A 26,232-nucleotide genomic window follows, 5' to 3' on the forward strand; every position below is an offset into this window, starting at 1 on the left:
GGGGGTAGCCTCTCTGGCCCCGACTCCCGAGGGCTCTATGACACCGCACTGGCTCGCGGGACAGGAAGGGGTCGGCTGAAGGGAAAGAGACCGTTCTACACTGTACATCTTGTAGTCAGCCGGTCCCGTAACTCTCGCGATAATTACGAAGTACTGCGCCTGCGCACTGCAGTGGCGCTTTGGCGGTGGAGGAGCGTTCACTGGTTGGTGTGTGAGGGGTGGCTCTGTGGAGATTGCGTTGTACCCCCGAGACTCGCCACCATGAGCAGCACCTTAGCAAAGATCGCGGAGATCGAAGCCGAGGTAATGGTTGCAGCTGGGGCTTCGTTCTCATTCTGAGAATCTGTTCCCCGACATTACACTTTGCTGTTCTCCCTTCAGCCACGTTAGGAACGGGCCCCGGTTCCCGGACTCCAGTCTGCCGGGCCCACGTTTGGCACCTTTAGGCCTTGGTTCACCTTCTGCTATGACGTTGTTTTTCTCAATTTTAATTTCTTGTCTCTGAGCAAAACTGAGTCCTTTCCCATACTTCGGTCTTGCCCCAGTCACATATTTCAGGATCTTGCCTCATTATTATTTGCTGTGCAATTCACTCTCCCCAATGATTCCCTTTTTCAGTGCATTGCTTCTGGCAATAGGATCTGAAAGTAAATTGGTATCTATTTGGTAATAGTTGATTTTTCCTGGTTATTTTGTGTCTTTATTGATTGAGGTGCACAGAGCTTTTTAAAGCCAGGAAAGTGGTGATGCTGTTTCGCACGGGACATACCAGGGACAAGCAGTAAAACAAAGAATCAGCAACAGCTCTTTATTTATTTATTTTAATATTTTTTTAGTTGTCAAAGGACATTTATTTATATGCGATGCAGAGAATCGAACCCTGTGCCTCACACACGTTAGGCAAGCTCTGTCTACCACTGAGCCACAACTCCAGCCCCAGCAGATGGGTTTTAGTTTGTGGACTCTAATAGGAGGGACTTTGATCTTGTTTCCTCTTTGGACCTCATTTATTTATTCTGTAGAAAGGAAATTGAGCTGGATGATGGAGAGAATGAGAGTTTACTCTTTTTAAGTAGTTAAAATTGTTATACTGACATTAGTAGGACTTAGAAAACAAAATAAAGTTTTGTCTCAGTGCTGGAGGAGCATTCTAGATATTTTACCCCATGGGAGCTGCTTCTAATTTATGGCTGTGATTTTTTTGCTTTATAGATGGCTCGAACTCAAAAGAACAAGGCAACAGCACATCACCTAGGACTGCTTAAGGCTCGCCTTGCTAAGCTTCGTAGAGAACTCATTACTCCAAAAGGTGGTGGAGGTGGTGGGCCAGGAGAAGGTTTGTGTTTTTCTTCAGTATATTTTTTTGGATATAACTTCTAATCAAAACAATACAAAAGAATACATGTGGTTTGCATGTAATAAATATTTTTCTATCAAAAAATTTAATTTTTCAGGGCTGGGGTTTTGGCTCAGTAGTAGAGTACTTGCCTAGTGTCTGTGAGGCACTGGGTTCGATTCTCAGCACTGCATATAAATAAATAAAATATAAAGGTTCATCAACAACTAATAAAAATATTTTTTAAAAATTTAGTTTTTCTATCAAAATTCAAATTTTCTAATTAAAAAATTTTTAATTTTTTTTAGTTGTTGATAGACATTTGTTTTATTTATTTATATGTGGTGCTGAGAATTTGAACTCAGTACCTCACACATGCTAGGCAAGNCATGTGTGGGGCACTGGGTTTTTCTCAGTACCACATATAAATAAATAAATAAATAAACATCATCAACAACAAAAAATTAAAAAAAAAATTCCAAAAAAAGAAAACTGTGAATCTATACCATCAACAAAATTAATGTAAGTAAGGAAATTGATGCAAAGGGAAAATGAAGAATAAGAGGTTAAAGCAAGAGAGGTAGGATCTACACACCCACTAAAATTTTATTTTTTTTTTTTTGATACCAGGGATTGAACTCAGGGGCACAAAACTGCTGAGCCACAACCCCAGCCCTATTTTGTATTTTATTTAGAGACAGGGTCTCACTGAGTTGCTTAGTGCCTTGCTTTTGCTGAGGCTGGCTTTGAACTTTTGATCCTCCTGCTTCAGCCTCCCAAGCCAGTGGGATTACATGCATGCTCCACCGTGCCCATCTTACACATATCCATTATAGAAGGGCCACAAATTGAACTTGTGTGCAACCATTGTAATAAAAGAAAACACAGGGGGGCTGGGATTGTGGCTCAGTGTTAGAGCACTTGCCTTGCATGCATGAGGCACTGGGATGGATCCTTATAAAGATATTGTGTCCATCCAAAAAAAAAAAAGAAAGAATGAAAACAGGGGCTGTGGTTGTAGTTCAGTGGTAGAGTGCTTGCCTAGCATGTGTGAGGCACTGGATTTGACCATCAGTGCCACATAAAAATAAGTAAAATAAAGGTATTGTGTCCATCTACAACTAAAAATATTAATAAAAAAAAGGAAGAAGGAAAAAAGAAAACCCAGTCAGTCACACCATTCCCAGGTGTGGAAGACAAAGAAATCCCCTATTTTTTATATCAGGTATTATGTAACATATAGACCATTAATATATACACACACACACACACATACACGTATATATGTATGTATATACTTATTTATATTAATATCTGGGATTGAACCCAGGGTTGCTTTTAACACTGAGCCATATACCCAGTCCTTTTATTTTTATTTTTTGTAGTACTAGGGATCAAACTCTGGGTCTTATGCATGCTAGGCAAGCACTCTACTACCACTGAGCTATATCCCCAGTCCTTTTTATTTTTTATTTTGAGAAAGGGTCTCACAAAGTTGCTTAGGGCCTTGATAAGTTGCTGAGGCTGGCCTTGAACTTATTATCCTCCTACCTCAGGCTCCTGAGTTGCTGGGATTACAGTTATGTGCCATTGCACCCAGCTATATGGCAGTTTAAAGTACAGTTTTTATATCAAACACTGTTTGAATGTTATGACTTGCTGTGGAGGAATTTTCTGAGCTTGAGTAACACTTTAGAGGTAAACTATAAAAATTTTAAGAAATAGGGCCTAGAGGGATTGGCAGCAAAAATGAGAAAGGAGTATTTTGTGTGTTTGTGTGTGTGTGTGTGTGTGTGTGTATGTATGTATGTAGGTAGGTATGTATGTGTATGTGTGTCCCTATGTTGTATGTTTATACTAGACAAGTGCTCTACCACTGAACCACATCCCCAGCCCCTAGATGAGTCTAAATAACTCAGGGTTAGCTCTTTTTTGTTGTTGATTTTTGTTTTAGGTTTTGATGTGGCCAAGACTGGTGATGCTCGAATTGGGTTTGTGGGTTTTCCATCTGTGGGGAAGTCAACACTACTGAGTAACCTGGCTGGGGTATATTCTGAAGTGGCAGCCTATGAATTTACTACTCTGACTACTGTGCCTGGTGTCATCAGATACAAAGGTGCCAAAATACAGGTGAGTTGGGCTTGCAGACAAAGGAAGGAAAGAAATCCTTTTTCCTTTTTTTTTTTTCCCATACTCAGGATTGAATCCAGGATCAAGTTACCACTGAGCTAAGTCCCCAGCTCTTTTTAATTTTTATTAGTTGTTTAGTGCCTCACTAAATTGCTGAGGTTGGTTTTGAACTTATGATCCTCCTGCTTCAGCCACTCGAGTTGCTGGGATTACAGGCATTCACCACCACGCCTGGCTAAGAAATCTAATGTTTATTTGAGAAGCGCTTTATTGGAAGCTCATTGTATGCCTGGTCTGATCTTTGATCTACTAGGCTCTTACTGTGTAGCAGGGAAGATACACCAATAAGTATATAAATACAGTAATACAATGAATAGTGCCTGTGAAAATACAAGGAAAGAAGGGACTAGTTTTTCACCTGAGAATGGGGAAAAATGATCTGGTTAAACAAAAGCTTCATGTAGAAAGTGAAATTGGAGGTGTGGATTGAATTTAAAATAGAATTTCACTGTAGGTCTCAGTAATAATGCTTCTAATCTCGGTGACTTGGGAGGCTGAAGCAGGAAGATTGCAAGTTTGAGGTCAACCTCAGGAATTTAGTGAGACCCTAACTCAAAATAAAAAAAAAATATAAAGGGGTGGGGATGTAATCAAATGGCAAAGCATCCCTAGGTTCAATCCTCAGTACTGAAATGAAACAAAACAAAACAAAACAAAGGATTTCACTAAACAGAAGGAAAAGTGCCAGGCAACAGTATTGGTGAATGTCTTTCTGTGATGTGAGACTCAATTTAGAGCAGGAGTAGTGGAAGGTGAATCTGCAAAGGTAGGTTGGGAATGAATAAAAAGGGCTTGCTTGAGGTCTAGATCAGTAGTGAAGCACCCCCAGATTTAATTCCTAGTAGAGAAAGATAAAAGACAGGGACAAAAAGAGAAAAAAAGAGGGCAGAAGGAAATTGAATTTTAAAATTGTTTGTAGCTAACAGAATTTTTTTTTTTTAAATTTTTTTTTTAGGTGTTGATGGACTTTTATTTTATTCACTTATTTATGTGGGTGCTGAGAATCGAAACCAGTGCCTCACACATGCTGGGCACAACTGAGCCACAACTCCAGCCCAGAAAATTTTAATAAATAAGTAATGTGATCAGACCCTTTTGAGATGCAATTCTTGTTGTGAGGCCTGATGAGGTTGATTATGACTTGATTCTTTTTTGTTGTTGTTGTGTACCTCATGCATACTAGGTAAGACATTTTTCTTAGATGATGGTTTTACCACTCCTAAATGAGGGGTTCCCTTAGATATGAAAGAAGGTGTATGTAAAATATAGTGAAGCATATTCTTATTGACTGCATAGTGAAGAATGTTTGCCTTCTGACTGGGCATGGTGGCATATGACTGTATCCCACTACTTGGGCGGGTTGAGGCAGGAAGATTACAGTTTAATACCAGCTTTAGCAACTTAATGAGACCCTCTCAAAATAAACAAAGGGGCTTCAGTTCTAGTTTGAAAAGAAAAGTTGCATTCTGAATTTCATGACATTTGAATCTATGTTAAGGAATTCCCAAACTCCTGGTCTATTGCACCCCAAATGTCTCCGTTTGCTTGCTTGCCTACCCACTTGGCTGTCCCATCTGCCCCTCTGTCTGCCCTCTTTCTTTTGCTTTTTGTCTCTTTTATCTTTCTCTATTAGGGATTAAATCTGGGGGTGCTTCACTACTGAGCTAGACCTCAAGCAAGCCCTTTTTATTTTTATATTTTTTTTGTACCAGGAATTGAGCCCAGGAATGCTTAATCACTGAGCCATATCCTTGGCCCTATTTTGTATTTTATTTAGAGACAGGGTCTCTCTGAGTTGTTTAGCACATTGCTTTTTTGCTGAGGCTGGCTTTGAACTCATGATTCTCCTGCCTCAGCCTCTCAGGCCGCTGGGATAACAGAAGTGTGACACTGTGCCTGTCTTCTGTGTTGATTTTTTGTCTAGTACTTTTATTTTTTTGCAGTTCTGGGGATGAAACCCAGGGTCTGTCTTATGCATGCTAGGCGAGTGCGGTACTTCTGAACCACATCCCCAGCCCTGGTACTTATTTTTTGTACCATAGCAGCTTCTAAAATTCCAACTTTTTGAAGATTTGAATCATTTGTAATTGAAAACAATGTAGTGTAGGATCTGAAGTTGAAATTGTGAGCTACTGTATCATTTGGTGTCTGATGCAAATTAAGAATTGCTGTGTTTCTCTTAGAAATTTAGGATATCTGTTGGTACCTATCAGTTCACTATGGCACTCCAGACTCGCCAGGTACATTGGTGTGGCATTTGTTTTTCTCCTTGTTGAACTATGCAGTGAATTGTGAGGTGCATTCCTGCTTTGTTATAGAATGTTTTTTGTTGTTGTTACCAGGGATTGAACTCAGGGTCACTCAACCACTGAGCCACATCCCCAGCCCTATTTTGTATTTTATGTAGAGACAGGGTCTCACCAAGTTGCTTAGTGCCTCGCTTTTGCTGAGGCTGGCTTTGAACTCGCAATTTTCCTGCCTTGGCGTCCCAAGCCTCTGGGATTATAGGTATGTGCCATTGTGCCCGGCTGTTTTTTTCTTTTCTTTTTTTTTTTTTTATATTTATTTTTCAGGTGTAGATGGACACAACACAATGCCTTTATTTTTATGTGGTGCTGAGGATTGAACCCAGGTCCCACCCAAGTTAGGCGAGTGCTCTACAGCTGAGCCACAATCCCAGCCCTGTTTTTTTCTTTTTAAAGACTGTTTTAGGGCAGGTGAGTTGTCATTGGTGAGTTGGTGGGGGAGGTATAGAGAATTAGAACTATTTATTTATTTAATTATTATTATTACTTTTTTGCAGTGTTGGGGATTGGACCAAGGGCTTATCCAAGCACTCTACCTCTGAGCTATAACCCCTGCCCTAGAACTATTTATTTTTAATTTTTATTTTTTTCTGGTTCTGGGGATTGAACCCAAGGACATTCTACCACTGAGCTATACCCAACCCTTTAAGAAATTAAAATTTTTTTATTTAAAAAGTTTTAACCAGTACTAGGGATTAAATCCAGTGGCATTTTATCACTGAGCTATATCTCCTGCCCTTTTTAAAAAATTAAAAAAATTTTGAGACAGTCCAGGCATGGTAGTGCATGCCTGTAATCCCAGCAGGCTGAGGCAGGAGGACCCGAAGTTCAAAGCCATCTTCAGCAATTTAATGAGGCCCTAAGCAACTCAGTGAGATCCTTTCTGAAAAATAAAAAGAGGCTGGGAATGTGGCTTAGTGATTAAGCACTCCTGGGTTTAATCCGTAATATTAAAATTTTTTTTTTTTTCTGGCTGGGTGTGGTGGTGAACGCCTGTAATTCAGTAACTCAGTGAAATTTAACACAAAATGTACAAATGTATTAGTTTACTAACTCTTACTTTTGTCATATTTTGGCAACCTCTTTAATATCTAGAAACTAGATATTATAAAGTTAGATCTCCTTTGTCAAGTATAACTATGTATATAGTACAGCAAAGTTAAATGAAATACATGTAACATACAAGGTAATGGATAAGCTGAAATTTTCTAGTATACTGTGACAAGAGTTTTCCTCCCATTTACCTCAACTCGGTGAGTGAGTATAGATAGTTACTGTTCAGAGGTGGTTTGAGTCCAAACAGTGTTTCTAGTTGTTGATAGACCTTTATCACATTTATTTATATATGGTGCTGAGAATTGAACACAGTGCCTCCCACATGCCAGGCAAGTGCGCTACTGCTGAGCCCCAGCCCCAGTCCCTCTTATCAGTTTTTTTTATTTATTTTTTTGTACTGGGGATTAAAGTCAGGGGCACTCAACCACTGAGCCACATCTCCAGCACTATTTTAGAGACAGGGTTTCACTGAGTTGCTTAGAGCCTTGCCATTGCTGAGGCTGGCTTTGAACTTTGAACTCGCCTCCTGAGCTGCTGGGATTACAGGCGTGCACCACCTTCCGCGGCCTCTCATCAGTTTTTTTTTTTTTTTAAATTTATTTTTTAGTTGTAGTTGGACACAATATCTCCACATTACTTCTTTTTCATGTGGTGCTGAGGATCGAACCCAGGGCCCTGCATGTGCCAGGCGAGCGCTCTACCACTGAGCCACAATCCCAGCCCCTCTTATCAGTTTTTTTTTTTTTTAATATTTATTTATTTTTTTAGTTCTCGGTGGACACAACATCTTTGTATGTGGTGCTGAGGATCGAACCCGGGGCCGCACGCATGCCAGGCGAGCGCGCTACCGCTTGAGCCACATCCCCAGCCCCTCTTATCAGTTTTTAAAAGCTATTTACAAGAAGTTTCTTTTTATTCTACTTTTTTAAAATTTATTTTTATGTAGTGCTGAGTATCGAACCCAGTGCCTCACACTTGCTAGGCAAATGGTTTACCACTGAGCTACAACTCCAGCCCTTTTTTTTTTTTTCGGTTATTGTATATCTATCTACTTTATTGATGAGAAAGATAGGGTACAAAAAATGTAAGGCATTTTCCCAAGGAAAATAGCTAATAGGTCCCAGCCCTTTATTCTACTTTTTTTTTAATATATTTTTTTTTAGTTGTAGATGGACACAATATCTTTATTTTTATTTATTTATTTTTATGTGGTGCTGAGGATTGAACCCAGGGCCTTATGCATGCAAGGCAAGCGCTCTACCACTAAACTACAACTCCAGCCCCTACTGAGCTACAACCCCAGCCCTCTACTTTTCAAATCTATGAAGTTCATTTAAATATCTTAAAGGATGAGACTGTACACTGTGTACACAGCACTGGTAAATAAAATCACATATGTAACAATGGTTATAATCTGAGATATCTTCTAATATAACCATTTTGGGTTGCAGCTTCTCTTTCACTTCCTTCTCTCTATGTTCAGTTCAGTGGGTAAGTATAGAAATATGTAAAGCTTAAAGATGGTTGAAGAAATTGATATCCAAAATTCATTTACAGAGTCCATGTTTTCCTATGAATTTCAATACAGTGCATAAAATGTGCTAATTTTACTATTTTGTCCTACACTGGCAACCTGTTTAATACTTAGAGATTAGATATTATGACATTGGGATTCATTTGTCTATTCTATATACCATGAACACAGAAAAACAAAATGCACAAAACATACAGAAAAATGATGTTTGAAAATGTTCCAAGAATCAGTGTACTAGCATATAATCTTTTGCAGTTGCTCCCTTCCACTGATTTTTTCAAATTTATAACCAACTGTTTCTTTCCTCTCCCTTCTTCCTGTGCTTTTTGTTGCAGCTTCTGGATCTCCCAGGTATCATTGAAGGTGCCAAGGATGGGAAAGGTAGAGGCCGTCAGGTTATTGCAGGTGAGTGTTCAGGGCTACCATCCTAAGATATCATTCCTTATGTGGTCCTGTTCTTCAGCCTGGAATTGTTGAGCTTAGATATTATACTAGGGTAAAAGGCATAGTTTTCACCTAATATCTTGACAGAGTAGAATGTCAAAACTTGAAGGGAGTGCTGGAATGTAATTCAGTGATAGAACACTTGCCTAGCATATGCAAAGCCCTGGGTTCAATCCCCAGTACTGCAAAGAAATACATAAATAATTTAAGTTGGGTGTGGTGGCACATGCCTATAATCACAGCAACTCAGGAGGCTGAGACAGGAGGATTACAATTTGAAAGCCACCCTTAGCAACTTAAAGACACTCTGTCTCAAAAAATGAAAAAGGGATAGGGATATTGTTCAGTTCTTAAGTGCCTCTGAGTTCAATTCCCAGCATGCCCCTCTCCCCCCAAACAAAACAAACAAACAAAAAAATTGAAGGAGGGCTGGGGATATAGCTCATTTGGTAGAGTGCTTGCCTTGCATGCACAAGGCCCTGGGTTCAATCCCCAGCACCACAAAAAACAAATAAAAACAAAAACTTGAAGGGACTTCAGGACCTCTTATATCTTCTGGACCCCCCCCCCCCCCCCCCCCAACTGCTTTTTTTTTTTTTTTTGGGGGGGGGGAGAAAAACTAAGGACAGAAGAAATACTATGATTCAGTGTTATGCTGTTGGTGGCAGATTCAGAAGTAGAATTCAGATTTCTTGTCTCAACCCATTTTGAACAGGGTCTTACTGAGTTATCCAGACTATCCTTGAAAGTGTGATCCTTCTACCTGAGCCTTTGTGTAGATTCTCTTAAATGCTTATCTGCTTTTATCAAGGACACTTACGACTTCCCTCATGTTAAATATAATGGCCAATTTATTATCCACATCTTCCTTTAAAACATGACAGTTCATCGCTCCCTCTTAAAACATTTGTGTCATTTGGTCAGTAGAAGACCAGTGTTCCTTTCTGGTCTCTTTTACTTGGTTTGCCCTATCTTTAAGATTTTTAAATGGATTGATTCTTTTCTTCTCTGTGTTCACTCAGAATAGGAATCTCTTCTAGTTCCTATGCCTCAAATTCCTGAATATTTTTTCTAATGATTGTGAAATGTAGCACTTTACCCTCTTATGGACCTTAGACCCACTACATTGTATTTTTACTTAAAATATATTAAATTAATTATCTCCAACTTAATGTGTGAAATTGAATTCTGTATTTCTCCCCAACTTGCTCTTCCTCTAGTTTTTTCCATCCCACTTAAAGACACATTTAACTTTCTTTTATAACAAAAATTACTTTGGTTCCTCTTACATATTTCCTTTTAGTTTTACCTTCAAAATAAAATTGGAATGATTAAGCCACTTTCTTTTTCTATTCTTTTTTAAAAAAATATTTTTAGTTGTAGATGGACACAGTACTTTTATTTATTTTATATAATGCTAAGGATCGAACCTAGTAGCTCACACGTGCTAGGCAAGTGCTCTACCACTGAGTTATAACCCCAGTCCTCTTTTTTTTTTTTTGGTTCTCGGGATTGAATTCAGGGGCACTCGACCACTAAGCCACATCCCAAACCATTTTTTGTATTTAGAGACAGGGTCTCACTGAGTTGCTTAGCATCTTGTTTTTACTGAGGCTGGCTTTGAACTTGTGATCCTCCTGCCTTAGCCTCCTGAACCTCTGGGATTACAGATGTGTGCCACTCACCCAACCCCTCTCCTCTATTTTTAATCTTTTATTTTTTAGTTTTAGGTAGATACAATATCTTTATTTTTATGTGGTGCTGAGAATCGAACCCAGTGCCTCAAGCATGCTAGGTGAGCGCGAAACCACTTGAGCCACATCCCCAGCCCCTATTTTTATTCTTAAGTGCAAAATATTGTGTTAATCATACTCAGCTCATGACAGTTTTTTTTTTAAAAATATATGTTTTAGTTGTTGATATACACAATACCTTTACTTAATTAATTTATTTTTATGTGGGGCTGAGGATCAAACCCAGTGCCTCACACATGTGAGGCAAGCACTCTACCACTGAGCCACAACCCCAGCCCATAACAGATTTTTAAGTGCACTGTATAAAGCGCTCTTGTTTTGCTTGTTTTATATTTACAACCCATTTTCTCTCCCCCACAGAAAACCATGCTGATGTGTTTAATGTCATTTTGTCTAGATATATTATTGTATTTCAATTGCTCCCCCGCACCCCACCATACTAATTTATAATTTGTTGCTTCTGTCTTTCTAATACTCTGTGGTATGTATCTATCACATTTTACTTGTCCGTTTTTGTCATTATGGGCATCTAGTCTGTGACCACTACCACAGCTAATGCTGTATATCAGCTTCATATTTGTTTCCTTGAGGAAGAACTTTGTGAAAATTTCTTTGGAATAGAGACCCATAAGCAGATTTGCTGGGATACATCAAATGTAAGTTCATGTAATGGTGTTGGGTTGTACTCCGGTATGGCTGTTTTAGTCTGCACACTATCAGCTTATGAAGGTTCCTGTTTCTTCTTTTTCAACCCTTTATCAGTTCACAAAGTTTGAGGCCATCCTTTATAAATTTAGCTACTACAATAGGTGTGAAGTGGTAAGTAACATTATTTTTGCTTGTATGTTTCTCATCACTAATGAATTTTTTTTGAAGGTACTGGGGATCGAACTCCAGGGCACTTGACCACTGAACCACATCCCCAGCCCTACTTTTTGTATTTTATTTAGAGACAGGGTCTCACTGAATTGCCTAGGCTGGCTTTGAACTCACGATCTTCCTATCTCAGCCTCCCAAGCCGCTGGGATTACAGGTGTGCGCCACCACGCCCGGCATCACTAATGAATATATTGCATCGATTATATATTTATTAGATTGGAGTTTTCTGGAAATTTTCATATCCTTTGTCCATTTTCTTGTTAGGATTGTTGTCTCTTGTTTTTGAAGAATTAATTTCTTTTAAATTCTATATCTATGTTATGTAATGTGGTAGCTTTAGCCACTGACTAAAATACAAATTAATTAAAATTAAATAAAGCCAGGCCTGGTGGCACATGCCTATAATCCCAAGCCTTGGGAGGTTATTGTAGGGGGAATCATGAATTCAAAGCCAGCCTCAGCAATTTAGTGAGGCCCTACGCAACTCAGTGAGACCCTGTCTCTAAATAAAATGTAAAAAAGGGCTTGGGATGTGGTTCAGTAGTTAAACGCCCCTGGGTTCAACCCCTAATACAGAAAAAAATATGTTTGCTAGGTATGGTAATATACACCTTTAATTGCAACTAGAAGGGGTCTGAGGCAGGAGGTTCATGAAGTTGGAGGCCAGCCTCTCAAACTTAGTGAGACCCCGTCAGAAAGTAGAAAATAAAAAGGGCTGGGGATGTAGCTCAGTAGTAGAGCACTCCTAGGTTCAGCCCCCAGTACTGTAAGAAAAAATTGAATTTCCTGTCCTCAGATAAGCTACATTTTACGTTCTCAGTAGCCATATGTAAATGGTTACTACTGTATTGGATAGCATAGATATAGAATGCTTTTATCATCAGAAATTTTTTGGTTAATGTTAAGCTCTAGTTATTCCTTGTCAGCTTTGTATATAGCAAATATCTTGTATGTTAGTTATTTTGTTCAAAATGAGCTTTGTTCAGTAGAAATCCTTAATTTTATTTTTTTAGTTTTGTTTTGTGTGGTACTTGGATTGAACCTAGCACCTTGCTCATGCCAGGCAAGTGCTATTCCACTGTTTATACTCCCAGCCTCAGCCCGCCCTCCCCCCGCCCCTTTTTGTTTTGTTATCGGTATCATATATTGAATCCAGGGGCGCTTCACCACTGATCTTCATCCTTTTTTTTTTTTTTTAATTATTAAGTGGTGTTGAGGATCAAACCCAGTGCCTCATGCATTCTAGGTGAACATTCTACCACTGAGCCACAACCCCAGCTCTCCCCACCGCTTTTTACGTTTTATTTTGAGACAGGACCTTGCTAAGTTGCCAAGGCTGTCTTGAACTTGGGATCTTCCTGCCTCAGCCTCCAGCTGCACCTGGCTTAAAATTCTAATTTACGCCTGTTTTCTAAGGTAGTGCCCTTTTCTCATTCTCAGAATTTTTTGGATGATAATTTAGGCACTCTTAATTATTATTATTTTAATTTTGAATTTGAATTGTTTTATGGTATTTTTTTAATCATGAAAAAACATAAATGTTAAAACAAGTATAAAAACTCCCACGTGGGTGCCTATAGGCCTGGCACCTGTAATCCCAGTGGATCGGAGGCAGAGGCAGGAGGATCACAAATTAAAGCCAGTCTCAGTAATTTAGTGAGGTTGCTAAGCAACTCAGTGAGACCCTGCCTCTAACAAAATACAAAATAAGGGCTAGGAATGTGGCTCAGTGGTTGAGTGCCCCTGAATTCAATCCCCTGCACCCTCCTACCAAAAAAAAAAAAAACCCAAAAAAACCTCTCCCAGACTTGGATACTGTGGCAGATACCTGTAATTCCAGTGACTTGCCAGGCTGAGTCAGAAGAATCACAAGTTCTAATCTATCTTTAACATTTTAGTGATAACTTCAGCAACTTAGTATTAACCTGTCTGAAAGTAAAAAATAATGAGGACTAGAGATAGCTCAGTGTTAAAGTGCCCCTGGGTTCAATGCCTAATAACAACAACAACAAAAAAAAAACAAAGGAAGGAAAAACAAAAAGCCAACTATTAGAGTCCTTTATTAACTGTTTTTATGTAGCATCTGATTAAATGCCAACCAGATAGCAAGTCTTTGCTACCTTGAGGTGGGCAGAAATTTCATAGATAGGGACTAGCGTTGTGGCTCAGCGGTAGAGCGCTCGCCTCGCACGTGCGAGACCCTGGGTTCGATCCTCAGCACCACATAAAAATAAATAAGGGAGAGAATTGAACAACAGCAGATGAGGTAGAGAGGGAAGATGGGAGGGGAGGGGAGGGGGGATAGTAGGGGATAGGAAAGGTAGCAGAATACAACAGTCACTAATATGCCATTATGTAAAAATGTGAGTGTGTAACCGATGTGATTCTGCAATTTGTATTTGGGGTAAAAATGGGAGTTCATAACCCAATTGAGTCAAATGTATGAAAGGTGATATATCATGAGCTTTGTAATGTTTTGAACAACCAATAAAAAAAAATAAATAAGTTAAATAAAGATATTATGTCCAACTACAACTAAAAAATAAATATAAAAAAAATTCATAGATGGGTCACTGTAATTATAACCACAAGCCACAAATGAAACAGTTGATAAATGATATATTATCAGAATTAAAAACTTGTTCTTTGAAATGCAGAGTTAAAATGAAGAAGCAAGCCACAGACTCAGAGAAGATGTTAGCACCATGTCTGACAAAGCACTTGTCTCCAAAACATTAAAAACCTTGTTCAATAATAAGACAACCTAATTTTTTTTTTTTTTTTGATACTGGGGAATGAACTCAGGGGCACTTAACCACTAAGTCTCATTCCAGCCCTTTTATGCATTTTATTTAGAGACTGAGTCTCACTGAGTTGCTTAGCTCTTCACAAAGTTGCTGAGGCTGGCTTTGAACTCGAGATCCTCCTGCCTCACCCTCTGATGCTTCTGGGATTACATGCTTGTAGCACTGCAACTGGCAAGACAACCTAATTTTAAAAATGGGCAAAAGAATCAACTCTCAAGATATATAGCAATGAGGACATGAAAAGATGAGTCCGCCTCATTAATAATCTGGGAAGTGCAATGGGATATCATTAAATGCTGATAAGAATGGCCAAAGTTTTAAGAACAGAAAAAGTGACACCAAGTGTTGGTGAGGGTGTGGAGCATTTTACATGCTGCTGATGGGAATGCAAAATTGTGTAAACATTTGGAACATGGCTTACCAGTTTCTGATAACCTATACCTATGATATGACTAGTATTTATCCCAGACAAATAAAAACACATGCCTACAGAAAGTCTTGTACATAAATGTATAAAGTAGATTTATAGATAATAACTTCACAAATGAAAACAACCTAGATGTTTCTCAACAAGCAAATAATGGGTGAACACATTATACAGTATGTATTATATAGAATATAAAATGGAGTACTGCTCAGTTTGTAAGCAGAGATATATTATTGATGTATGCACAATATAGTTGAATATAAAAACCATGCTAGAATAAAAGATCCAGGCACAGGAGAATATAATTTTATGGGATTCCATTTATATTAAATTCTGAAAATACAAACTATCTATGTTAGAAAGATAATCAGTAGTTGGCCGGTAATTGAGGGTGACAATTGATTAAAAAGGGGTACAGATGAACTTTTGGAGGTGATATCTTGATTGTCATGATTATATAGGTATATACATTTATCATCAAACCTTATGTTTAACATGAGTACATTTTATCTTTTTCAAGTTGTACTTCAATAAAGTTGATTGAAAGTATGTTAACCAGGCGCTGGGGCTATGGCTCAGTGGTAGAGCACTTGCCTAGCATGTGTGAGGCCCTGGGTTCGATTCTCAGCACCACATACAAACATAAATAAATAAAGGTCCATCAGCAACTAATAAAAATATTAAAAAAAAAAAAAGTATGTTAACCAGATTTTTTTTTTTGCCCCTCTGGTGGTACTGGGGATTGAACCAAATGGTATTCTACCAGCTGAGATACATCCCCAGCCTCCCTGCTGCTCCCCCGCCCCAGACAGGGTCTTGTTAAGTTGCTGATACTGGTTTGAACTTGGGATTTTCCTGCCATAGCCTCCAAAGTCCGAAGTAGCTGGGATTATAGGAATGTGCCTGTATGTTCTGCTCAGATAATCTTGTTTTTTTTAGAGTTTTATTTGTCTTTTAGAGTTTTATTTAATCTTCTTAGCTCTTCTGGAGTTTAGGTTATTGTTTGTGTCTTCATTTTTATTGTTGTTCTACTAAGTGTAGAACATTTGGGTAAATAAGTAATGACTTCAAGGTATACCTACAAAGTGACATCTGCTATATATCTTTGGTAACTTTAAGAACTTAGTGTATGTTTATGTACTTCCTAAAACAACAAAACAAAACAAAAAAAACTTTCATCCCCTCTTAAGTGTAGGCCCCCAAAACTCACCTCTGTTTTGAGTATTTGAGTTAATTAAGGCTTTATTGGACTTAGGGTATAATTTTTTTTTTTTTTCTATTTTAAATCTTCAGTGGCCCGAACATGCAATTTGATCCTGATTGTTCTGGATGTCCTGAAGCCACTAGGACATAAGAAGATAATTGAAAATGAATTGGAAGGCTTTGGTATTCGCTTGAATAGTAAACCTCCCAACATTGGCTTTAAGAAGAAAGATAAAGGAGGCATTAATCTCACAGCTACCGTAAGTGAGGAAAGAGATATGGTATAGGCTACTGGAGGGACTGGAGCAGGAATTGGATTGAGGTGCACAGACATTGATATTTGGAAATTTTCTAACTTTTTCCTATACTAACTGAAATAACATAATTCTCTTATAATAGTAACTGACAAGAAAGACTTCCAGGTTATGAGATGACTTATCTGTGCAACTTAATTTCCTCTTTTGGGTTTTATGTTTGTAGTTTATAGGAGTGTGGACCAATCTTATGCTTGCATGAAGTAGGTAGCTACCAATATCTGTGTTTTTATTTAACATGAATTTATAGAGCACGTACCAGAGGCCAGGCATCGTCTTCAGCTCTGGGCAGTGGTTGGGGAAGCAAAAGCGGGAACAAAGTAGACAAAGATCTTTTCTCTTGGGTAAAGTGGTAAACACAATTAGTAAGTAAAATAGAGTAGACAATGATAAATCTAGGAATGAAAGTAAAGAAGGGAAAGGTGATAATGTTGGTATTTGGGTTGGATTTTTAAGTTTATCGTCTTTATTGTGATGACATGACAGTGTGAACCAAAGTCTATCTTGGGGAAGAGGGTTTTATATAGCAGAAATAAGTTAGGTGTGCATTGAATGAGGTGGCTCATGCCTGTAGTCCCAGTGGCTTGGGGGGACTGAGGCAGGAGTATTGCGAGTTCAAAGCCAGCCTCTGTAAAAGCAAGGCACTAAACAACTCAGTGAGACCCTGTCTCTAAATAAAATAGAAAAAATAGGGCTGGTGATGTTGCCCAGTGGTCAAGTGCCTCTGAGTTTAATCCCTGGTTTGCCCCCAAAAAAGAAATAGCTAAGTGTAAGGCTCTAAGGGAGATCATGTCTTTGTTAAGACTGAAGACCAGCTGAGTGAGCAAGTATAGAAATATTTAGAGATATAAAGTCAGTCACAGGATAGGGCTATACATGCTATTACTTTGCAAGAAGTGAGTAACTGTCATTTGGTCTGATCTATGAATTACCCGTGATTTGACTTAGGTTTAATGAGATTAAAATGGCAGTTGTTTTGAGAATACACTGAATTGAGTTAAAACCAAAGCAGAGAAATCATGTAAGAAGTCATCACAGTGATTCAGTAGAAGAAATTATGACTTCTTAGACCAAATTTGTAATAGTAGAGGAGATAGAATGATGGATAGTGGAAAGATTTTGAAAAGTACACAGTAGTAGTTATAGCTGGGTTCAATTACAGATTGTGAGAGAGATGACTGAAGAGTTTTTTGTCCTGAGCTGGACAAATGAACTCATTACTAAAATGGTAGGACTTGAGATGGGGTTGTGGCTCAGTGGTAGAGTGCTTGCCTAGCATGTGTGAGGCATTGTGTTTGATTCTCAGCACTGTATATAAATAAATAAAATAAAGATCCATTGACAACTAAAAAATATTTTAAAAAAACCTAATTAGAACAAATAAAAAGTAAAATGGTAGGACTGTGTGAAGAATAGATTTGGAGGTCAGGATTTGGGTTTTATATGCCAATTAGACATCCAGCTACTTCTTGTCAGGGAAGACATATGAATGATCTAGGCAGGAGATCTAAATTTCATGGTTATTATGTAAAGCCAAGAGCCTAGGTGAGATGATTAAGAAAGTGAGTATAAATAGAAAAGAGGTTACAGTGATAGAGCACTTGCTTAGCAAGCTCGTGGCCTTGGGTTCAATCCCCAGTATCGGTGGGGTAGTTGTGGATTGAGGTCCTGCAAGAAATAAGATTTCTCAGACAATGAGGGAAAAGAAAAGCTGGAAAAGTTTACAATCTTGAAATACAAGTAAAGAATATATACTTCAGATAGGAGGAGTGATCTATTCTGCTACATGCTGATTCTCAGTCATGGAACTGAGGACTGAGACCTTTCTATTAAATTTAAAGTTCTAACATTCAGGTGATTGACATAGGTTTTAGCTGTCATGCCCCAGATTTTCCCCCCTATCCTAATATAATGTTTGAATTTGAGTATTCATGTTTCTTTCTGTATTAGTTTGCTAGGGCTATGGTAATAAATCCCCTATCTACAAATAATCACATTCTGAGATACTAAGGATAGAACTTCTACATATGACTGTTAGGGGATAAAGGTTAAGGTTGTGGAATAAACAGTTCGGCCCATTAGCACCTTCCTTGAGTCTGGAAAAATTTTTAGTTTTTAATTTTTACTTATCAAAGGTTAGTTACTCTTACGTGGTAATGACTTTGCTAATGACTCTGTACCTTAGGTTGAATAATTTAGGCACATGAGTAGGTGTTCTTATTCCTCTACCCCCAACAGTCATTGTTTGCTATGTTGATTCAGTGCCCTCAGAGTGAGCTGGATGCTGAAACTGTGAAGAGCATTCTGGCTGAATACAAAATTCATAATGCTGATGTGACTTTGCGTAGTGATGCCACAGCTGATGACCTCATTGATGTGGTAGAAGGAAACAGGTACTGAATGAATGTGCAGTTTGGGCTTGATTTTGAATTTGAAGAAGAAAATATTGGATCATAAATCTGGCAGATATAAATTCTAACTCCAGTTGTGCTATTGTCTCCCCTCAAACTCTAACCCATACTTGGTATTGAATCCAGGGGCACTGTACTACTGAGTTATATTCCCAGACTTTTTTTTTTTTCCTTAAATATTGAGACAGTGTTTTGATAAATTGTTGTGCCTTGAACTTGTGATCCACCTGCCTCAGCCTATATAAATGTGCCAGGTATATATGCTGCTATCCTTTAAAATTTTGATTTCTTTCTCTCTCTCTCTCCTTTTTTTTTTTTTTGTAATGGGGATTGAACCCAGGGGCACTTAACAACTAAGCCACTATCCCAGTCCTTTTTAAAATTTTTATTTTGAGACAGGGCCTCACTATGATGCTGAGGATGGCTTTGAACTTGTGATCCTCCTGCCTCAGCCTCCTGAGTTACTGAGATTATAGGCATGAGCCATTGCTCCCAGCTTTCTCTTTCCTTTTATTTGAACCCAGGGCCTTATGCATGTTAAGCAAGCACTCAACTACTGTATCCCCTAGTTGTGATACTACGTTAAGTCATAGTGGGTTTGATTTTATTTATTTATTTATTTATTAATATGCTTTTCTTTTTTTTAAGAGAGAGAGAGAGAGAATTTTAATATTTATTTTTTTAGTTTTTGGCGGACACAACATCTTTCTTTGTATGTGGTGCTGAGGATCGAACCTGGGCCGCATGCATGCCAGGCGAGCGCGCTACCGCTTGAGCCACATCCCCAGCCCTTGATTTTTTTTAGCTGTAAAATGAGGGATGGGTTTTAATTTGTAAATTCTTACTTGTTCTACAAATTGAATGATGATCAAATTCCCTATTTTAGGGCTCAGTAGGTAAGTGCCCCTTGTTTAATCCCCAATACCAAAAAAAAAAACCAAAACCCAAACAAATAAACAACAACCCATCCCCCCCTTTTTTTTTTGTATTGGGGATTGAACCCAGGGCACTTAACCACTGAGCCACATCCCCAACCCTATTTTGTATTTTATTTGGAGACAGGGTCTCACTGAGTTCTTTGTGCTTCACCAAGTTACTGAGGCTGGCTTTGAACTCGCAATCCTCAGCCTCCCAGGCCCCTGGGATTATAGGCGTGTGCCACCACACCCAGCCCATTTTGTTTTTTTGTAGTGAACTAGGTTGTCCTCTAAATTGTCAAGTGGTGGTTGAAGATAGTAGGTAACTAATTCTGCTCTCCCAGAATTAATCCGTGTGAGAAATCATATAGGTTGTCCTATAGAAGGTGAGAAGGCCAGCCTTGTCTATCCAACCCAAGAATATGTAGCTGAAACTTTGTTCCTTGAAGTGTTATTATTAACACTTTAGTAATTTAAACTGTCAATGGATAGGGTTCTGAGGAGGTCCCTCCAAAGAGGAAACTGGGGCCTCACTCGTCCCTGGGTGGATTCTTAACTTTTTCTGCCTGAAAAGAATTCTAGAACCTGTTAGAAGCGAGCCATAAGCAAAGATTTATTTAAGGACAGTAAAGGTATGCACACCCAAAGTCAGTGTGTGGATACCCTTTGCTTTTCAGAGAAGAAAAGACGAGTGACATGCCAAGATCAAGCTCTCTGATTTTATATATATATTTTCCCTGAAAGACGTATGCAGATTCTCTAGGGGCTGGGGTCGTGGCTCACTGGTAGAGTGCTTGCCTAGCACTTGTGAGGCACTGGGTTCTATCCTCACCACAATATAAACATAAATAAAAATAAAGGTATTGTATCCATCTAAAACTAAAAAATTAAAAAAAAAATAAAAAGAAAGAAACATGTAGATTCTCAAGCAAGCTTCTTTGGAAATCAAGTCCCACGATAATCCTTCGTATTTGATAGTCAAACTATTTCTCTTTGGTCAAGAAGCCAAGCCATAAATCATTGTGTAAGTCTTTGAATCTGGTGAGTTTAAATTTACTGTTTTTTTATTATTTTCAAATTGATTTGTTACAAGCATATAAGCTGTAGATTTTATTCATCTAACTGAAGAGTCAGTGTGATTGGTCATGCTTGTAATTCTTTTTTTTCCTTTCCCTGAGAGCCTACCTATCTAAAGTTTACTCTTAAAAGTTATTCCTAGTATTTAAATATAATATTTTTCAGTTTCATTTCTTTTTGTTAGATGAATTTATTTGATTCTCATTTGAAAACAAAAACTATTTAGGCATTAGGCATTTTATGAGGTAACAGAAGCCTGAGAAATAATGGCTTGCCTATTAGTAATCTTAGCTGCCACATTAATTGTACACTAGAAATATAACATTGCTAGACACTGTGCTTAAAATTTTTTAAGATCTTTAAAAATTCTCATATATTATTAGAAATTATATTCTTGCTGTCACAGTGGCACATGCCTGTAATCCTGGTGATTTTGGGAGGCTGATGCATGAGGATCACGAGTTTGAGGCCAACCTCAGCAATTTAGTGAGACCCTAAGCAACTTAGTGAGACCCTGTCTCAAAAAAAAAAAAAAAAAAAAAAATTGCTGGGGATGTGGCTCTGTGGTTAAGTACCTCTGGGTTAAATCCCTACTACCAAGAATAAAAGAAATTATACTTACATTCTTAAGCTAGGCTTGGTGGCACATACCTAATCCTAGCAATTTGGGAGGCTGTGGCAGGCAGATCACAAGTTTGAGTCTAGTCTCAGCAGTTTAATGAGCCCTTAAGCAACTTAGCAAGAACATGTTTCAAAATAAAATATAAAAAGTATATGAGGGGTGGCTAGGGTTGTGGCTCAGTGGTAGAGCACTTGTCTAGCATGCTCGTGGCACTGGGTTTGATCCTCAGTACCACATAAATGTAGAATAAAGATATTGTGTCCACCTAAAACACAAAAATATTAAAAAAAAAGTATATGTAACTTAGTGATAGAGCATCCCAGGTTCAATCCCCAGTACCTCTTCAAAAAAAAACAAGGAAGGAAGAAATTATAATTAATTCTTAATATAGTTTTGTAGAAAACCAATCCCCCAGCAACTAGCTTCATGCCTGGGCTAGGGCTTGAGTTACTTCTCAACATATGGTTGAGTCTTTGGTTTTTTACTTATTTTAGTAGGAACTTTTTTTTTTTTTTTTGGTAGCTACTTATGATCTAGAGTCTCTGATTTGGGATGTCACAGTCAGGCTGGCAGTTGTGTCCACAGCTCCAGATTAATAACTTGTTTGTCTTCTACTTCTACAGGGTTTATATTCCCTGTATTTATGTATTAAATAAGATCGATCAAATCTCCATTGAGGAATTGGATATCATCTATAAAGTGCCTCACTGTGTACCCATCTCTGCCCATCACCGCTGGAATTTTGATGACCTGTTAGAAAAGATCTGGGACTATTTAAAACTAGTGAGAATGTAAGTCTTTGTGGATGGGGTAATGTTGCTGTAGCAATGAAACCAGTCCTAAAATGATGTCCTCAGGTTTGGTAACAAAATGTTTTTTCTGGAGGTAGAAGTAAATTGGTTCCTGTTGTCTCCTGGGTCATGTTGAGGGTACGCTGTTCCTCAGGTTGGAGATTATCCTTAGAGATGATAGAAGGTTGGTTTGCATTCAATACATGATCCATTTAAGAAGGTGGCAATCTTTATGCCTTCTTTATTCTAGTTACACCAAACCCAAAGGCCAGTTACCAGATTACACATCTCCAGTGGTGCTGCCTTACTCCAGGACCACAGTGGAGGATTTCTGCATGAAGATTCACAAAAATCTTATCAAAGAATTTAAATAGTAAGTATCATGGTTGTGGTGCCTTTTCCTTGTGAGCACCTGAATTCACTAATAATAACTCTTAGGGATATAACTTAAAGCAGTCAGGTAGCAGGGAACCTGTACAGTGTTTGGTTAGAATTCTGTAGTGTTTCTTAACATCAGGCCTAGTTAGAGCTAGCAGAGCTCCAGAAGCCTCTTTGGAGGAGTTGATTATACAAAGGGCCCTGACTTGCCTTTATTAATTTATCTTCCTTTTGGTAAACACAAATATTAATTTTTCCTATCAGAGTCATACTGTCAGCACTGGTTACTGAGTCCCCCTTTAAACTTTAAGCATGGGTGAAAGCCCCCTGATCTCTTGCATATACTTTTTCCTGCTGATTATAGGCTGTTTTGATTTTGTGGTACTGGAGAATTACACCCAGGGGCGCTTAACCACTGAGCTACAATTTAAGCTCTTTCATGAGACAGGCTGTCACTAAGTTGCCCAGGCTTATCCAAAGCTTGTGATCCTCCTTCCTCTCCCTCCCCAGTTGCTGGGATTACAAATGTGTGTCATTGTGCCTGGTTGAGGCAGGAGGATCAAAAATTCAAAGCTAGCCTCAGCAATAGTGAGGCACTAAGCAACTCAATGACACCCTGTCTCTAAATAAAATATAAAATGGGGGCTGGGGATGTGGCTCAGTGCCCCTAAGTTCAGTCCCCAGTATCTGCCCCCAAACAACAACAACAGAATAGGAACTAAACATTGGTAAAATGTTATTAATTAGAACTACAGACCTTAATTTGAATTTTTCTTTTTTTTTTGTACAAATTGTCCTTTTTGTGTTCCAGGAAATTACATGGCATCTACTTGTTATTTCTCCTTAGTTTTCCAGTTCTAGTCTCCCAGTAATATTTCCTCAGACTTTTATTGTTTTTGACCTTGACACTTTTGGAAAATGTTTGCTTGTTATTTTGTCAAATGTCCTTCACTTTGGGTTTGTCTGACTTTTTCTCATGATTGAAGTGAGATTATACATTTTTGGTAGGAATACCACAAAAATGACTTTGTGTTCTTTTGAGTACATACCATGGGATTCATGATATTGACATATTTTACTGATGATATTATCTTGGTCACTTGGTTAAATTGGTATAGGCTGGTTTTCTCTACTGTGTAAAGAAGGTTTTTTTATTTTTGCATTTGATAAATATTTTGAGGTAGATACTTGACTTCAATTTTTGGGGGAGATGGGTATTGGGGATTGAACTCAGGGGCACTAGACCACTGAGCTACATTCCCAGCCCTAAATTTGTATTTTATTTAGAGACAGGGTCTCACTGAGTTGCTTAGACCTCACTTTTGCTGAGGCTGGCTTTGAACTTGTGAACCTCCTGAGCTGCTGCTGGGTTGAGGTAGATAGATACTTTGAGACTATGCAAATTTATTTTTTCTTCATGTTTTTGCTTTCTGAATGTAGCATTTATCTGTAACATTTATTAGTGTGGTAATTATTTCCCTCTTTAATTTTACATTTATTTATTGGAATTCTGAGAGTTATAGCTATGCCTTCTCCTATATTTCTTTTTTGGTATTAGGGTTTGAACTCAGGGGTGCTGAGCCATACCCTCAGTCCTTTTTATTTATTTTTTATTTTTTTGGTACCAGGGATTGAACTCAGAGGCACTCAACTACTGAGCCACATCCCCAGCCCTATTTTGAATTTTATTTAGAGACCGTGTCTCACTGAGTTGCTTAGCACCTCAGCTTCCCAAGATGCTGGGATTACAGGTGTGCGCCATTGTACCTGGCCCCTTTTTATTTTTTGAGATGGGTCACTAAATTGCTTAGGGCCCAAGTTGCTGAGACTGGCCTTGAACTTGCAATCCTCCTGCTTCGGTCTCCTGAGGTGCTGGAATCACAGGCATGCACTACCATGCCCGCCTATTTATCTGCTTTTAAAGTAGTATCTTAATATTTAGTGGATTCTTTTTGGAATATAGATTTTTAAAGGTTTTGTTGCAATGATAATAAAATACCAGTGTATCTTTTTATATTTTTACCTGTTGATTTGTAGTTTCTGTGAGATAGGTTGCAGTTTTGGGTTTATTAATTTCTATCACTAGCACAAGGTATTTTTTGGGGGTGGGTGGGTACTGGGGTGCTTAACCACTGAACCACAGTCCCAGTTCCTTTTTATATTTTATTTAGAGACAGGTCTCACCACGTTGCTTAGAGCCTTGCTAAGTTGCTGAGGCTGTCTATGAATTCTCCATCCTACTGCTTCAGCCTCCCTAGTCACTGGGATTACAGGCATGTGCCACTGTGCCCAGCAAGGTATTCTTAATATTGGCAACCCATGAATACACAATACCTTTATATACTCTAGGAAATCAGGAGGAAATAACAATTTCTTTTTTTTTTTTTTTTTAAACTCTCTCTTTATTTATTTTAGTTTTTTTCGGCAGACACAACATCTTTGTTTGTATGTGGTGCTGAGGATCGAACCTGGGCCGCACGCATGCCAGGCAGACGTGCTACCGCTTGAGCCACATCCCCAGCCCCAACAATTTCTTGATAAGAAATATCTTCCTAGGTAACTGAGGAGTGAGACTCTTATTTCTTTTAGTACCCACTGATATTTCATTAGATCCAATAAATGCTGTAACAGCCTATAACATTGTATCTATGGCAATCAATTTCTAGTCTGAATTTTTTTTTCTTTTTTTAGTATTTATTTTTTACTTATAGGTGGGCACAATGTCTTTATTTTACTTTATATGGTGCTAAGGATAGAACCCAGTGCCTCACACACGCTAGGCGAGCACTCTACCTCTGAGCCACAACCCCAGCCCCTCTACTCTGAATTTATCAGGATATTTTTCTACAGCAATCCATGCTTTGTATTTTTAAATCTTTAAATTTGGAGCTAGGCTCTTCACATTTTCATTTGTGATTTTCTCCCCACCCCCATGACTTGAGCATTCTAGGCAAGTATGCTGTCATTGAGCCACATCCCCAGCCCTTGTTTTTGACATTTAAACTGGCTGTGGAACAGAGGAACCATAAAACTTCCAAAATCTTTGCTGCCTTGTATGCAAAGGCTCCAGTGTATCACTCTGTTCAGGAAGATAAAACCTGTAGCTTTGAGTGTGGTCTGGGAGCCAGGTCTGTAGCTTTTAAGAGCTAGGAAGCTAACTCTGAGAAGGTTAGTAACCAGGCAAATAAGGCAGAAGCTAAGTTATTATTTATACTGACCATTGTTTTTTTTTTTTTTCCTTCCAAACAGCGCTCTGGTCTGGGGTCTCTCTGTGAAACACAATCCACAGAAAGTGGGTAAAGACCATACATTGGAGGATGAGGATGTCATTCAGATTGTGAAGAAATGAAACCTTTTCTTTTTCCATCTGTGGGGGCCAACCACAGCAACTTTCTCTATGACCAAGCACCCTACTTCACCCCTTCTGTCTTTGGCAGCCACTGGATCAGAATACAGGGGTGGGAGATGGAGGCACACAAATTATAACTTCAGTTACTTTGGTGTCACCTTCTATGTTGAACTGCATAAAAGATCTCATAGCCCTGTTGTCTTTGTGGAGTCTGTGTTGTTGTCAGATTTGTTTGGGGATATACTGAATAAGGAAGGATGTGTACAATGAGGTAGCTACAGAAATACTTCATTGCTTGGTCTTAAATGTGAAATGGATAAAAACTTGACATGTAACATTTGATGGTTAATGGTGGGAGATCCTTCCAACTAGATAAAGGCTTCAGTCCTTTTAGTTTTTGAGAGAGAGAGAGAATTTTTTAAATATTTATTTTTTAG

General features: G+C 38.5%; 1 protein-coding gene across 2 annotated transcripts; it reads left to right on the plus strand.

The window, feature by feature from the left end:
• Positions 1–26,004, plus strand: Drg1 (developmentally regulated GTP binding protein 1). Of its 2 annotated transcripts, XM_015504935.2 has the most exons (9): positions 1–303; positions 1,213–1,336; positions 3,291–3,466; positions 8,758–8,827; positions 16,027–16,196; positions 18,513–18,643; positions 21,901–22,068; positions 22,319–22,441; positions 25,696–26,004. In XM_015504935.2, exons 1-9 carry the CDS (start codon positions 262–264, stop codon positions 25,793–25,795), a joined length of 1,104 nt encoding a protein of 367 aa, XP_015360421.1. In that variant the 5' UTR covers positions 1–261; the 3' UTR covers positions 25,796–26,004. The 2 variants fall into 2 exon arrangements, with proteins under 2 accessions (XP_015360421.1, XP_048654223.1); XM_048798266.1 differs by lacking the exon at positions 21,901–22,068.
• The last annotated feature ends 228 nt before the right edge of the window (positions 26,005–26,232 follow it).

The sequence above is a fragment of the Marmota marmota genome, unplaced genomic scaffold (assembly GCF_001458135.2).
Source record: "Marmota marmota marmota unplaced genomic scaffold, marMar, whole genome shotgun sequence".
NCBI classification, from domain to species: Eukaryota; Metazoa; Chordata; class Mammalia; order Rodentia; family Sciuridae; genus Marmota; species Marmota marmota.

What these genes read in the sequence shown, in the direction of transcription:
- Drg1 (XM_015504935.2), top strand. Translation starts at nt 262, where the DNA reads ATGAGCAGCACCTTAGCAAAGATCGCGGAGATCGAAGCCGAG. An exon ending in AGGCCGTCAGGTTATTGCAG is followed by an intron (nt 8,828 to 16,026) that starts GTGAGTGTTCAG and finishes TTAAATCTTCAG; the next exon opens with TGGCCCGAACATGCAATTTG. An exon ending in GCATTAATCTCACAGCTACC is followed by an intron (nt 16,197 to 18,512) that starts GTAAGTGAGGAA and finishes ATGTTGATTCAG; the next exon opens with TGCCCTCAGAGTGAGCTGGA.